Source organism: Mytilus californianus, unplaced genomic scaffold (genome assembly GCF_021869535.1).
Source record: "Mytilus californianus isolate M0D057914Y unplaced genomic scaffold, xbMytCali1.0.p SCAF_1, whole genome shotgun sequence".
NCBI classification, from domain to species: Eukaryota; Metazoa; Mollusca; class Bivalvia; order Mytilida; family Mytilidae; genus Mytilus; species Mytilus californianus.
In genome coordinates, this window is record NW_026262581.1 from 130,762,432 (window position 1) to 130,778,659 (window position 16,228).

The 16,228-nt window shown below is 32.4% G+C and overlaps 1 protein-coding gene across 10 annotated transcripts in view; it reads right to left on the reverse strand.

Annotated features, from left to right (window-relative positions):
- Positions 1–16,228, reverse strand: part of LOC127734144 (focal adhesion kinase 1-like) — a 79,052-nt gene that overhangs the window by 13,409 nt on the left and 49,415 nt on the right. For all 10 annotated transcript variants that reach the window (XM_052243891.1, XM_052243899.1, XM_052243908.1 and 7 more), the window contains 8 exons: positions 15,879–15,982; positions 12,941–13,056; positions 12,399–12,499; positions 11,186–11,275; positions 8,879–9,083; positions 4,380–4,459; positions 1,862–2,388; positions 1,366–1,509 (listed from right to left, as the gene is read on the reverse strand). In XM_052243891.1, coding sequence (XP_052099851.1) covers positions 1,366–1,509; positions 1,862–2,388; positions 4,380–4,459; positions 8,879–9,083; positions 11,186–11,275; positions 12,399–12,499; positions 12,941–13,056; positions 15,879–15,982 — 1,367 coding nt within the window. The remainder of the gene's footprint in view (positions 1–1,365; positions 1,510–1,861; positions 2,389–4,379; positions 4,460–8,878; positions 9,084–11,185; positions 11,276–12,398; positions 12,500–12,940; positions 13,057–15,878; positions 15,983–16,228) is intronic.

A 16,228-nucleotide genomic window follows, 5' to 3' on the forward strand; every position in this document is an offset into this window, starting at 1 on the left:
GCCCGGAGAAAACCACCGACCTTCGATAGAAAAACTGACAATCCTAGTCAATTAAGATTGGAGTCGAGTGCACCCGCACGAGCGGGGTTCGAACTCACAACCTCAGTGTTGACTGGCTAGTGATTACAGTAGTAACTATTCTTTAATAGAAGATATGCATGGAATCCCATATTGCAAACTTATAATGCTATTCTTCGTGGTAACCTTATTTTAAAGAAATTGTCATGGGTCAATAATTAGAAAAATTAATGGGGAATGTGACCATGGGACACAGATGATGCCCCCACTTGCATATCATATAAAGTTGTAAAGGGACATAACTGAAGAACAGTAAAAGTGACGCTACCCAAATTTATACTTGATCTGAGTTTTGTGGTAATAAGTATTGTGTATAAGTCCCATAACATTTGGTTGAGGCTACCTTAAATTAGAGAACAGAAACGAAAAATTCAGCAATTTTTCCATTTTTAAACAGGCATAACTCTAGAACGGTAAAAGTGACACCACCAAATTTCAAACTTGATCTGTATTTTGTGGTAATTAGCATTGTGTAGAAGTTTCATAACATTTGGTTGAGGCAAACTAAAGTTGGAGAATGGAAACGAAAAATTCAGTAATTTTTATGTTTATAAAGGGGCATAACTCAAGAAAGGTAGAAGTGATGCCACCCAATTTCATACATGATCTGTATTATGTGGTAATAAGCATTGTGTATAAGTTTCATAACATTTGGTTGAGACAAACTAAAGTTAGAGAAAGGAAACTAAAAATTCAGCAATTTTTCCACTTATAAAGGAGCATAACTCTAGAACGGTTGAAGTGACTCAACCAAAATTCAAACTTGACCTGTATTCTGTGGTAATAAGCATTGTGTATACGTTTCATAACATTTGGTTGAAACGGAAAAGAAAAATTCACTAATTTTTCCATTTGTAAAGGGGCATAACTCGAGAATGGTTATAGTGACGCCACCAAAATTCACACTCAATCTGTGTTTTTTTGGTAATAAGCATTGTGTATAAGTTTCATAACATTTGGTTGAGGCAAACTAAAGTTAGAGAAAGGAAACCAACTTTGGGATGTACGGACGGACGTACAGACGGACATGGGTAAAACTTAATGCCCCCTCCGCTACGGTGGGGGCATAAAAAGAGTAAAAGGTAGAACATGGAACTGGATGGTTAAAGACCATCACAAAAATGTAGCTTTTTTTATATCATAGAAGTAAAGGGTTAAAAGTTAAATAATTATAACATGAAAGCCTTGTAAACTAAGCTCTTCACCACTATAAAATTTTTTTGTCATTGTTCATTACATTCGTAACAATATTTTCATTTTTATATATCTCTTTTTATTAATTCTTACTAGATTTTTCTCTGAAGCTTGAAGCCATCTTGCATCTTCTTCTAACTGTTGTTGTTGCTGTTGTAATCGCTGTTCTATCACATTAGGATCAGATTCATCGTGGTGATTATTATTTAGCACTAATGGTTCACGGAATTCCCAGTCCTAAAAAGATGTATATTCAAATTTTCTGATTCTAACGTTAAAAAAAAACAGAATAAAAGAACGGTGTTCTATTAACCCCCTCTTGGTGTTATTAAAGGACATAAACTGTTACTTGATTAATACTACATTGAAACTGGTCAGAAAAAGTTTCTTTACAGGAATCTTCATTTTGTAGACATTAGAGCAATTACTATAAAATTTTCAAATTGTTGAAATTTGTTTTACTATATAAAAATTCAAACTTGATCTGTGTTTTGTGGTAATAAGCATTGTGTATAAGTTTCATAACATTTGGTAAAGGCAAACCTAAGTTAGAGAACGGAAAATGGTATAAGATGACTAAAAAACTTACTGGCATTTCTGAATGGCCTTCCTGAGTAAAATTGTCATTTATCACAGCTGAACCCCGAGGGGAAGTGGTTTCATAATGTCCACCAAATATCTCAGCACATTCCTGGGGATTACGAGGAACTTGGTACCGAGGGTACACCAGACCTCTTTCCCCAGGTATTTGAGAGTGTCCTTGCACTAAGTCATTATTAATATCCTGATGAATATTTTGGTGAGGGACTGATGATACAGCAGTATATCCTGATGATGACGGAAAGTAATGTTGTAAATTTATTTCCCTTGGACCAATATCATTCAGTTTCTGCTCCGACATCCTTGGAATGGTTCCTGGAGGAGGGTGTTGTGGACTAGGTCCTGATGGGGTACTATGTCCTATTGGCAGGTTTGTCGTACTGTTCCAGTGATGTGGTAGAGATGCTATGCTGTGGTTGATTGCCAGATTGGGTGTGGAACCTGTGGGTGACATGGCAGGATACTGGGGTCGTGCAGGCTTAGGTGGAGGTTCCTCAATATCAGATCCGCTTGATCCTGAAATGAAAACAACTTGTTAATCACATGAAAACTTTAAAATACACCTGAATATATTCTCTTAATATGATTTAGTCATAAGAGAATAGATCTCTTTAGCATTGCTGACTGTGAATGATATAGTTCCAGAGATTGTATCTCATAGCTGTATCTACAAAAGTATTACAAGTAACAAGTATGATATCAACCATGTTTAACACTGCACTATATTCAGTCTATAATAAAGATAATGGTAAACGAGTAGGTCTCAATCAACTTCAATTGGTCACAATTATTTTCCAATCAATGGCACCTGTTACTTTTTTCTTCAATGTTTACTAAAGCAGGTTATCCATCCATTATTTTTTCCCAAATCCAGTGATCTTTTTGAACTTTTTCACTAATGTTTTCAATGAAAATGTCCTGTTAGTTTTCAATAAAATTTTTAAATGAAATGATAAATCAATTTTTTTCCCAAACATAATTAATTCAATATTCATAACAACAATCACATTTCAATCCAAAAAAAATATTTCTATAATTTCCAACACTATATTTACTGTTTTCCTTGTCAGAATTCCTTTTAAATTTAGCAGACAATCTCAAACCAGCTCGCTTGAAACTCATTTTGACAAATTGTAAAACAAAAATATCTTCAAACTTAAATGAACTTCACATGCCGAGGTCCAAGGCAGGGAAAAAAATGTTAATCAACATAAGTCTGTCAAATTTGACTACATGATAATGGAACAAAAGCCACAAAACGGAAAACACTTGGTGAAGATATTATGTGTGTATCTTGTCTGACAGGTATTGATCTCCTTCGTGAACTGAATCAATTGGTCAATTATTTAATTTCCTTCCTAAAATTTTAAACAATTTAAATAATTTGCATGTAATCCCAATAAGTACTAACTTCCTTACAGGAAGAAAAGTTTTTAATAGGGGGTAAACATGTCAAATAATGATGTAAGTCAACAAATACCTGAAACCAGGGGCTGCTGGGAGAGGGTCACATTCTATATGAAATACAATAATCATCACTGATCATGGCTATGCAAAAAACTGCTGTTGTTCTTTCATAGAAACCACCATATTGTATGTGTTTATCATTAGTATTGTCTAAAAATTGTTAACTTCAGAAAAAACTAAAGCAAATTGAGTAATATTTTTGTTAAATTACATAATCAGTAGCTCAAAAACTTCATTCATAAATAAATGTTTTTATCATTTCTAAAAATCAAGTTACAGTCATTATTTATAAAGAATATTCAAGAATTGATGTCAGTATAGTATAATGATTGGTGGGTTATTTTCTGGAAGGGACAAAGGAGAATTTGATATATAAAGGCATTTTATTATATACTTAGTAGTAAATACAGGTAAATTGTATGTGTAATACAATTGATGACAATCAGCCATCCGTGATGATATCAATATTAGTCACGGTTGCAAGGCTTTATCAAACCCCTAATCTGTATGATGTCAAGTAATCGATATCAGTCAGGGTTACAAAAGCTTTACCTACCCCTAATATGTATTACGCCATGTCTTGTGAAAAATATATAAGAGATTAGTTGTACTTGAGGTACATATATATAATAAAGTGTATATGATATGCTTTTCAATATCACACACAATATCAATCCTCAACCAATATAATCCCTCAAGCAGAGCTCTTGGGATTATATTGGTGACTCGGGTTGATACAGGTGTGATATTGAAAGAGCCATATGATATTCTCTATTTAAACACAGAGCACCTAAAACAAAGGTGTAGACAAGCTTACTTGGAAGCTCTGGGTTAATGTACACCTACATTTTATTTAAATTTCAAAGGATTATCATATTTTGTATTAACTACAGGGTTCAAAGTGTTAATGAGTGCAGTATAATAACATCTATCCAAAATAATACATTTATAAAGGTATATTTCTATAAGTAGTAGAACACTTCAACATGTCAAAGTAAACTCTGGTTTATTTGACCACTTGACCTATTTATCATACATACTCCAACTTATATCCTGTATCCTCCGGTTATCTCTTCTCATCTCCTCTTCCTGTCGGAATCTTTCTTCTTCTAAAATCTCACTACAAACCAAATTATTCTTTCATCTTAATTATGACATTTCATTCCAATACACATGAAAAGATTAGCCCACAAAAATAAATTTTATATAACTTGAGACTTTAGATTTGTTTATTTTTAAATTCAATGGTTTTTCACGGATCATAGGAAAAATAAACTGTTATCACAGAGATATGTCTCGCCTTTTTGTAATTTTGATAATGCAAATGTTGAAATTATAAAATAGCAACACTTTAACATGTAAGTTATGTAAATATTCAAAGTCGATGAACCATGACTGAAGGTACATGGCTAAATGATCTCCATGGATTGAGATGTGTCAATGCTAATACAACTGCATACCAAATACCATTGACTTATTATAAGTTGTTCCCTTTAAACAAACCTAAACACAAACATTAACTTGTAAACTATGTAAAAGTTTCAAAGTCAATGAACCATGATCAGGGGTGGCCAAATAATCTCCATGGTAATGAGATATGCCAATGCTTATACAACTGAACACCAATTAACATTGACCTACCACTAATGGTTCCCCATAAATTGACCTAATCACAAACTAATACATGTAAACTATGAAAAGTTTCAAAGTCAATAGACCTTGACTGAGGGGGCGGGGCCAAACAATCTCCATGGTAATGAGATATGCCAATGCTTATACAATTGCATACCAAATATCATTGACCTACCACTAGTGGTTCCCCATAAATTGACCTAATTGCAAACTAATACATGTAAACTATGAAAACTATGAAAAGTTTCAAAGTCAATAGACCTTGACTGAGGGGGCGGGGCCAAATAATCTCCATTGTGATGAGATATGCCAATGCTTATACAACTGCATACCAAATATCATTGACCTACCACTAGTGGTTCCCCATAAATTGACCTAATCACAAACTAATACATGTAAACTATGAAAAGTTTCAAAGTCAATAGACCTTGACTGAGGGGGCGGGGCCAAATAATCTCCATGGTAATGAGATGTGCCAATGCTAATACAACTGCATACCAAATATCATTGACCTACCACTAGTGGTTCACCATGAACTAGACCTAATCGCAAACTAATACATTGTTGACGCCACCGTCACCGCCGGAAACGGCATACCTATGTCTCGCTTTTTGACCCCGTCAAGGCGAGACAAAAAATGACCATTAGAGTCATAGTTACATTACATAGATGTTTTATAAGGATTCCATCATTTGGATTGGCAAACAACCAATTAAACTCTCCCAATCAAATGCAACAGCCATGGTGGCATGTGTTATCCATATACAATGCTATAAAACTTTAAAAAAAAAAAGAAACATTCAATTCTTACATAAAATATCCCTTTTATGAATGGAAATACATTTAATATTCTAAATTCCTTCAAAATTGAACAAATGCTGAAGGAAGTTAGACGACAAAATAAGCTAGACAGTGGTCAAAACATTTACATTCATCTTTATTTTTGCAAACTTTTACTTTGTCATTATACAATTATGGCCTATAGAAAAGGTGAATATCCAATATTGTCAACCTGAAAAACATGGGCTTTGAAAGTGACGTTTGCCATTTTGTTTACATATGCCTGTGATGTCATTTTGAGGGGGAATGAATAACTTGCGTACAAATCTAGAAGCTTAAAAGGTTATTCACCGCTGGTTGTTAATTTTAAAGGAATTTTGTCCTTCGTTGCATTTAAATGTAAACAAGCATTCTGAGAGTATTGCATGGCAATACATGGTCCCCTACCTGTTAAAAATCAATTGTACTGGAACAAAATGCTAACTTGATCTATAATTTGTCATGGTGTAAACTAAATAACAAATATCAAGTCAATATCTTCAAGCATGACGAAAAAAAGTGTGGAAAACTGATTATTTAAGTGAATTTTCTAAGTCCAAGGACCATAACTCTGCACAAAATCATCAGACCGGAACAAAATTGGAACTTGATCTGTAACTTGTCATGATAAAACTATATACCAATTATCAAATCAATATCTTCAAGCATGACGAAAAAAGTCTGGAAAACTGATCATTTGAGTGAATTTTCTAAGTCCAAGGACCATAACTCTAAACAAAATCATCAGACCGGAACAAAATTATAACTAGATCTGTAACTTGTCATGATAAAACAATGTACCAATTATTAAGTCAATATCTTCAAGCATGATCAAATAAAAGTGTTGAAAACTGATTATTTGAGTGAATTTTCTAAGTCCAAGGACCATAATTCTGCACAAAATCATCAGACCAGAACAAAATTTGAAATTGATCTGTAACTTGTCATGATAAAACAATATACCAAATATCAAATCAATATCTTCAAGCATGAAGAAAAAAAATGTGAAAAACTGATTTGCCGGACTGACAGACGGACAGACAGACAGACAGACAGACAGACAGACAGACAGACAGACAGACAGGACAGACAGACAGACAGACAGAGTGCAAACTTAAAGTCCCCTTCGACTTGGTCGGTAGGGACTAATTAACTGGATAATTCCATGTCAATTGATAACGTATTACTCAATAGAATTGTTTATCATATATGTAAGGTATATTAATGATAATTATTAACAGGACATGAATTATCCTCTTCACCTATAAATGGCATGAATACTTCATATAAGTGAAACCATCATAATTTTGCCGATTATCTACCCTTGATAATCAGTTTCATACATATTCAAAATGAATAAAATAGTTGTAAAAAATCTCAAAATTACAATTACATGACCTCCATCATTCAGGTTAAGAACGTTAGAGGAATTGTCTGCAATACAAGTGTCAATTAGCAGGCTGATTCAAGAAAAACAAGGCTTCAAAGGGTTCAAAGGGCAGAAGTATGGTAATTCTTGCCATCAAATACAAGTACCATAGTCATTGTAGGAATTGATTTCAAAGTAATCAAGAACAAAGTGAGCTCATTAAGCAGATTGTGTCTTCAGAAAAAAATATTTATCTATAAAAAAAAATCTTCAAGTTTCAATTTCCGGTCGGCATTACAACTATCCCTCTTAGGTAATCACTATAGACAGTTGAGTTTTTACATTATTGGATGGGGTTGGTCTTAATATCTTGGCTCCATGTTCAGATTTTTGCTTTAGATATGCACACAACGGTTGAGTTTATTTATTAGACAATGTGTAGCATACACTACTCATGAGAAGCAACACTTAATGTCAGTAAAAATTGGTTGAGTAGATGGTTCATTTAAAACCACACACAATATATTTTTATAACCTGGGGATCTATGGGAAGGGCTAATTTTTATGCAAGAACAAGGAACACTTGAGTTATCTTTTACAATGCTATTTTCGTCGCTAGTCAAGCAATATCCTGCAAAAAGCTATAATACCCTACAATTACTTCTATATAACAATCTTTCAACAGTTTTCACACAAAAATATGCTTTCAACCTCACTTCTACTCCAAATAATGTTTACTATTTGGTCTGGTACATATAATTGCTCAAAACTTGATCATATTCCAAGGGTTTTTCTCTGTATTTTGGGAGAGAAAAAAAATGCGAGTTTTAGTGCGTTTAGTTCATTAGAAATTATCTTTATTTAAAATAAAGTAAAAAACTACATGATTGCTATTGATAATTTTATTTTCCGTTCTTTTTGTTTTTAAACTTGACAACAAGGCAATCAAGTTTATTTTAGTATCAAAATATTGTAGTATTAAAGTGCACATGTGATAAAATTTACTGCCTTTTTTTACATTAACCGTTAATATAATAAATAATTCAGGGATAGAAATAAGATTTATTTTAACTGGCCAAGCAGGCTAACACTTTTCTAAATTCACTTGCTTTTCCAGATTTTTACTGGCCCTTCAAAATTGAGAAGAAATTACCTCTGTAGTTATATGTTTACATTATAAAAACATCCACTATCAACATTTTTTCGTGATACAGAAAAGTAAATAATTTTGAGATTCTGTATAAAATATTTCCTGTTTCTTCTTTCTTTTTCATATATATCTTTTGGTTTTCAATTCTAGTGTTTATATTTAAATTTATAGCTGTATTTTTTCACCTGCCTGGATTTTTTTTTATCTATTTATTGTAAACCCGGAATTAGCCTATCTGCTCCCAGAATCTGATCCGGTATTGTAATTGTCTACATTTCCGGTTTATAACGGCCATTTGTCAGTCAGATATGTTCTTACTCGGTTTTACACATTACTTGTTGCTGATTTTCGGCATTAAAGCTAGCAGTTGAACAAAATGAACATCGCTGTCATAAATAATATAGATGAAAATGAATTTTGAGATCGTTTTAGAATTTTTCCTCCCAAAATTGGGAAAAATGTAGGGTTTTTGCCATTGGGAATGGTTCCAAATACCGGACCCTGTGGAATGCTAGAAAAATCCATGTATTCAGTAAAAAAAATTCCTTTATACTTCAGACAATACTTACGAAAGGCGACCCTTGGTATCAGCAAATGATGGTCGATTAGTGGGTTCATAAGACCAGCAGGCACACATCAGATTATACAAGGCTGGAGGACAACCAGGTGGCAATGGAAGGCGCTCACCATTTTCTATTTTACCTATCACATCATTGTTTTTTACGCCTTGGAATGGTTTGATTCCATACATAAGTATCTCCCATATACATACACCTGCAAAACAAAATAATGGTGTGATTATAGATGTATTGTGGAAATACTGTATACATATACCTGCAAAACAAAATAATGGTTTGATTATAGATGTATTGTGAAAACATTGTATACTTCAATGGCTTTAAACAATTAATATGCATTTCTTCTGATTACATACAATTTTAAAACAAAAAACATTACCTTGCACATACAATTAATATTGGTAAATATTAAAATTAAGATTACAAACATAAGGAAGAGGAAGAAAATCAAGGCTTACCCAAACTTAAATATATTTATTAAACATTCATATATTTTCCCACTTGAAATTTAATAAAGAAGGTTATTTATGAATAAACCTAGATATGGCAATCATGTCAACAAGACAGCAAACCTTACACATACTGTGTCTGTTCTCAGTCAGGCTATCTTGACCATTTCATACATGTGACAGAGTTGTCAAGTCACAACTGGAGATTTGAAAATTTTCAGCTGGAGTTTAGGCCCCTTTACTGGAGATTTTTTATCAACATATTTATCGAAGTTTTCAGTGTTCATTTTGATGATAAAGCTACATATTTCCCCCTTTTTAAAATAACAATATTACTACTTCTGTATTTTCTCTGTATTGTTACCTTTAAGCTAATGCTATACTATTTGTATGTGATTTTTTCCTTTACTCATCTGTCATCTATCTTAGTGTATTCCTCAAATCCAATTATGGCCCAAGTGTTTTACAGTGTTATTCCATTTTCCTAGCTAATGTTGATTTAACCCATCTATCATAAACACTCTATTAAGCTTTACTTAACGACGACAACAACGAGGGGGGGGTTTAACGACCTTGACTACCCATGAGGGTCTTGCATGGTCGGCCCTGGCTAACGCCTTTTTGGGCATTTAAATAATTTACTTTTACCTTATGGTGATTGATATAATTTTGAGTGACAAAAAGAAAAAAACAGAACATGAATAAAATGTAAAATGAACAATAATTTGTCAAATAAAATAAATAAATAAATTGATGAATAAAAAAAATAAATAAATTGATAAATAAATTGATGAATAAAAAAAATAAATAAATTGATAAATAAATTGATGAATAGAAATAAAATATTAAAAAAACATAGAACTTAAATAAATAAAAGAAAAAATTAAAAAAAAACGACAGCGAGCGGCAGCAACGTTGTCACGGTACACCAGCAGCCAAGTAAAGAGCAGAATTTAGTAGCCAAAATATTTTGTATAAACCCAAATAGGCCTAAATATGTGTATGTGAATTCAATAAAAATTATTAAAAGGTTTTATATGTACATACAAAAAATTGAATAAGTAAAATAAAATAAAAAGAAATAAAAGAAAACTAAAGGGTGTATGTATAATTTTGACTGCTTTGTGCTAGCCTACTGTTATTGCAGGACTTTAAAGTGCTGTACACTGGAACACTGTTCCCAGGAAGACAAACTGGGTTAGCGTAAATCAATTTACATTATTTTAATGAGGGTATCAATTTATATTATTTTAATGAGGGTAACTTAAAACATGATAAAACAAGGGAAGTAACCTGAAATTTCTTTAAAGTGTTTTCAAATACACAAAGCTATTATTACATAACGGCAGTTAGCCTGAGTTAAAAAATCGTTAATCAATAATATGTTTGACACCCAAGCTGTCAAGTGAAGCCATATAACTATACAAGTTCTTTGATTTACAGGTAAAAATTACCTTCATCAGTGACACTAAAACGTAATTAATGTTGACATCGATGGTTATAAAAAATAAAGACTGACAATTTTTTGGGGGTTGAAATTTATTAAAAACTGGAAGATTTGAATTATTAACAGGAGGGATGGAAGAGGGCTTAAAAATCGGGAGATTTTGACTCCTACCGGAAGAATCACATGGCTGCCATTTATAGTCCATTGTTGTTTGTCTGTTTTTAATTCTATATTTTCATTTTCTTTTTATGTTGTGGTGGTTGGTGTATTCTGTTGTACTGTATATCTGGTAAATTCTGTGTCTTTTTATGTTTTATTAAGCAACCCAATGAGTCAATTATAAAAGTCATCTAGGAAAACACACAGTTTTTAAAGTCTGTAGATAACTAAAACTAGACTTACCAAACATCCACACATCACTGGCTGTAGTGAATCTTCTAAAGTTAATAGATTCTGGAGCCATCCATTTTATTGGCAGTTTTCCTTTGGATGCTAGAAATCATAAAGTAGTTCACATGAAAATTATTAATTTCATTGATTTTTCTGTACGTAACAATACTGACATAAATTACAAATAAATGGGGAATGTGTCCATGGGACACAGATAATGCCCCCGCTTGCATATCATATAAAGTTATAAAGGTACATAACTGAAGAATGGTAAAAGTGACGCTACCCAAATTGGTACTTGATCTGAGTTTTGTGGTAATAAGTATTGTGTATAAGTTTCATAACATTTGGTTGAGGCAAACTTAAGTGAGAGAATGGAAACGAAAAATTCAGCAATTTTTCCATTTGTAAAGGGGCATAACTCTAGAACAGTAAAAGTGACGCCACCAAAATTCAAACTTGTGTATAAGTTTCATAACATTTAGTAGAGACAAACTAAAGTTAGAGAACGGAAACCAACTTTGGGACATACGGACGTACAGACAGACAAGGGTAAAACTTAAGGCGTCCTCTGTTAGGGTAGGGGCAAATTATTTCACAGATCATGAAGAACATCTATCTACAAACATTAAAAATACCAATAGGATATTGACAAAGAAATATGTCTGGCATGTTTTTCCAAAAATTGGAAACAGCAATTTGATAACTGTGGCATACATTGTGCATAGAGAAGAATACTTCAACTTCAAAGAAATAACAATTTATATTGCAACTTCATATCAAACATCTTTGACTTTTTAAAATAAATTATCCCTACTAACCTGACCTGATCGAAGGCATACAGACAACACATAAGACATAGAAATTCTAACATAGCTTTCACAAAAGTCGTCAAATTATCATTAAATTGCTGAGCTGAGGAAAGGGAGATAAAAATCATATTAAAAATTTTATTTGTGCTCATATGGTAGAAATTTTGTTTCTATAAGATCAATTTAATATGAATAATTTAGCTATTCTATTCCCATTTTAATGATCCAAGAAAATAACTAAAAACATAATATTATATGAATCTAATCTTCTTCTAAATTTAAGGTTTGACTTAAGTATGCCTTGGATCTCTACTTCTGAACAACTTTTAAATCAGCAGATTTTAACCATAAAAAGATAATGATAATACCAATATGGTCAAATCCGCCGGGATTGAATTTTACTGGATACTTACCTTTATAATAACTTTGTTCCTCAACAACTCTGGATAAACCGAAGTCAGCCAGTTTTACACAATCATGAGATGATACCAAAACATTCCTGGCAGCTATATCTCTGTGAAAAAATAACCACATTCAATTTAATATAATGTATTATGTGTAAACTTTTGCAATGATTGAATCTTCCCTAAATACTTTGGATTTTATTTGCAATCCAATAAGAAATGGGTGAAAACTGACCAACATCCCTATCAAAAATTACTTTAAAAGTCATGCAGAAATTTTATCAAAAAATTCATTAAAGGATCTTTGCAATAGTATTAGAGATATCATAACCCCTAAAAGTTAGGGCTATTTAACAATACGGTATGAGGTCAAATCTCATTTCAAACATTAAAATTCATAGGGAGTATACAAAATAAGCACTGTGTGTTTTAAGTATGCTAAATAATAGTCTGGAATGTTATAGGAGTGTATTTTATTTTCAACTCTTATGTTTTTCTAATATGTTTGAGTGAACAAATTTAAATATAAACTGTGAAAACTTTAAACTTACCTATGTACAAACTTTTTACTTTCCAAATATGACAAAGCTGTACTTAGTTGACAAGTATATACTAACAGTGTACATAAATCTAAACGAGGACGGTTGTTCTGAAGATATGCTCTCATCTGAAATATTAGATACAGAGAATGTACAAAAGTCGAAACAGTAGTTCCTATGTGAAAATATATACTTTTATCCTAAACTTAAACAAACGTAAAAAATCAAAATCAAAACAGTAACACAGACAAATAAATTGCTTCGCCGAACGCAGCTGGATACGACCACAGAGGTCCAACCCTGAACAGTTGGGGCAAAAATGGACACAATATTTGCGCTTGATACAGATCTGAATTTGGATTGTAATTCAATATTTGACACATAATAGGTTACACAGAATAACTGTAGTCATAGAACTTAGAATTGGTTATATGATTTGAATTTATATTCAATTTTTTGCTTTTGAGCAATACACTATGCTGTTGTGAATTGACCTCCCCCCCCTTTTTCAAAAAAAAAAAAAATTTGAAGGATTTTCTTTCTGATTTCTGAATTTCTTGAGGAGAAAAAAATGGAGTTTGCAACCATAATAACCCATTTAAATACATCATAAAAGTCTTAAAATAGAAAATGACATACATAATCATAGCTAAAATTAATTTACCTTAATCAACATTTTTAAAATTATTAAAATAGTAACTTCTAAAAATAAATTGACAGCTAATCACCTCAAGACAATACAAAAATTCTTTATACATAATTTAAAAGCAGTGTAAGGGAGGTAATTCAAAGTTGTGTTTGAATTACCTCCCTTACACTGTAATTTGTACTTAATTGTCCATTAACCAAGACACCCTTGTTTTTTCTCACTTTTTTGCCCCTAATTCCTAAACCGTTTGAGCCATAACCCCCCAAAGCCAATCCTAACCATCCCTTTGTGGTATGGAAACTTGTGGTATAATTTCAGAGAGATTCATACACTGTTCCACAAGTTATTGTCATGAAACTAGTAAAATGCTTATTTGGGCCCCTTTTTGGCCCCTAATTCCTAAACTGTTGGGACCATAACCGCCAAAATCAATCCTGACCTTCCTTTTGTGGTTATAAACCTTATGTTTAAATTTCAAAGATTTCTATTTACTAATACTAAAGTTACTGTCCGGATACCAAATGTCTACGTGATACCAATATACGACCGCAAAATATTTTGCGGTCGTATAATAATTGTTTCCTTAATTGGCATAGATAAAGCAATATAGTTAAATTTTCAATATTGGATTACCCCCCCCCCCCCCCCCCCAAAAAAAAAAAAATTATGAAGACTCAAACATAATGTAATGAGGTAAAGAATTGATTTATGTTACAAATATTCTTTAGAAGATTTCACTAAAGTACTAAATGCACCAAGCAGGCATATAAGAATACAGTAGAAACAAGTTTCTTTAGTTAAAAACCCTAGTAAACTCAGTTCTAATAGGGATTGATTAAATGATCGATAGAGAGATCACAGTTTAATATCATGTTAGCACACAATGGCTATGTGGCTGTCAGGAAAATTTGTATCAAAACAGTACGATTAAAAGTCAGGTAAAGGGCATATCACAAAAGTAAAATCATTATTCAAATCAAAATGAGTTTTCACAAATTAAAGAAAACAAAGCTCGAATTGAATCAAACAGTTTCATTTTATTATAAATAACTTTTATTCATACCAATTTCATCCACAAAATTCGATGATAATTTTGACAGGTTTCGGAAAAATACACCAAATGTCATATTGATTTTAAAATATTTTGTGTGAATATCTATAAAATCTGATTAATAAGGATGTAATACTATACAATGCTTTAATATATGTGAAAAATAAATGGAGAATGTGTCCATGGGACTCAGATGATGCCCCCCCTCGTATATAACGTTATAAAGGGGCATAACTCGAGAACAGTAAAAGTAACGCTACCCAAATTGGAACTTGATCTGTAGTTGTGGTAATAAGCATTGTGTACAAGTTTCATTACATTCTGTTGAGGCAAACTAAAGTTAGAGAACTGAAACCAATTTTGGGATGTACATACAGACAGAAGTACATATGGATGGACAGATGTACAAGGGCAACACTTAATGCCCCCTCCTGTATTGGTCGGGGCATAAAAACCTTGTTTCTGTAATTTCTAAGGGTTATAAAGGGGAAATGTTTAAGATCACATATCAAAAATGAATATTGTGCAAACAACATTAGGTCACCACAGTAAAATTAAGACCAGATGTGGAGGAGTTTGCCAAGAAGTAATCCTCCAAAAGTTGACAAATTTCCATATCAAGAGATATTAATTCATTGTTCGACATACAAAAGAATTACTATCTCTTCTCTTTTGCTGTTATATATTTTTCAAACTCATTAAACTGTTTGATGCTTAAATATAAAAATTAATGGAGAATGTGTCTATGGGCCACAGGTGCCCTCACTGGTAAATATGCATGAGTCAACTTCCACATACAGATGCAGGATTCATGTAGTTAATACCGTTTTGTGATTATAAGCATAAGTTTCATAACATTTGGTTGAGGCAAACTAAAGTTAGAGAACGGAAACAAAAATTCAGCAATTTTTATGTTTATAAAGGGGCATGACTCATTAACGGTTAAAGTGATGCCACAATTTTGAACTTGATCTGTGTTTTGTGGTAATAAGCATTGTGTATAAGTTTGATAACATTTGGTTGAGGCAAACTAAAGGAAGAGAATGGAAACCAATTTTGGGGATGTACTGACGAGACTGACGGGACGGACAAGGGTAACACTTAATGCCTCCACCGATACGTGGGGGCATAAAAAGAACTATATACAATTAAGAGCATTCTTGAAACATAAGATGCTTTACTGCATATCATACTAGTCTTTCGTAAGTGAGAACTGATGTGAAAGGTGAATATATAAAAAGAAATCTTACCTCTCCATGCTTAGCCAATTCCATGACAATCCAAACAGGTCGAGATTCAGAACATATACCAATCAGATGTATGATGTGGGGGTGATCAAACTGCTGCATTACAACTGAAATACAATATGTATAGAAACATCAAAACAGAAATTATATTAACTTAATCTTTCTTATAAAATAAGAATTATTTCATACTGGTCTGAAATATAACAGAAAGTTATATAAGGTGCCAAAAAGCAATATTTTCATTCAGTGACAGGAAAATGGGTGTAGATGTACTTCAGAAATACCACGAAATCCTATTTCAAACATTTATCCATTCCCTTTCTAATATGTTGAATGTTCTAATGTTGTCAGTC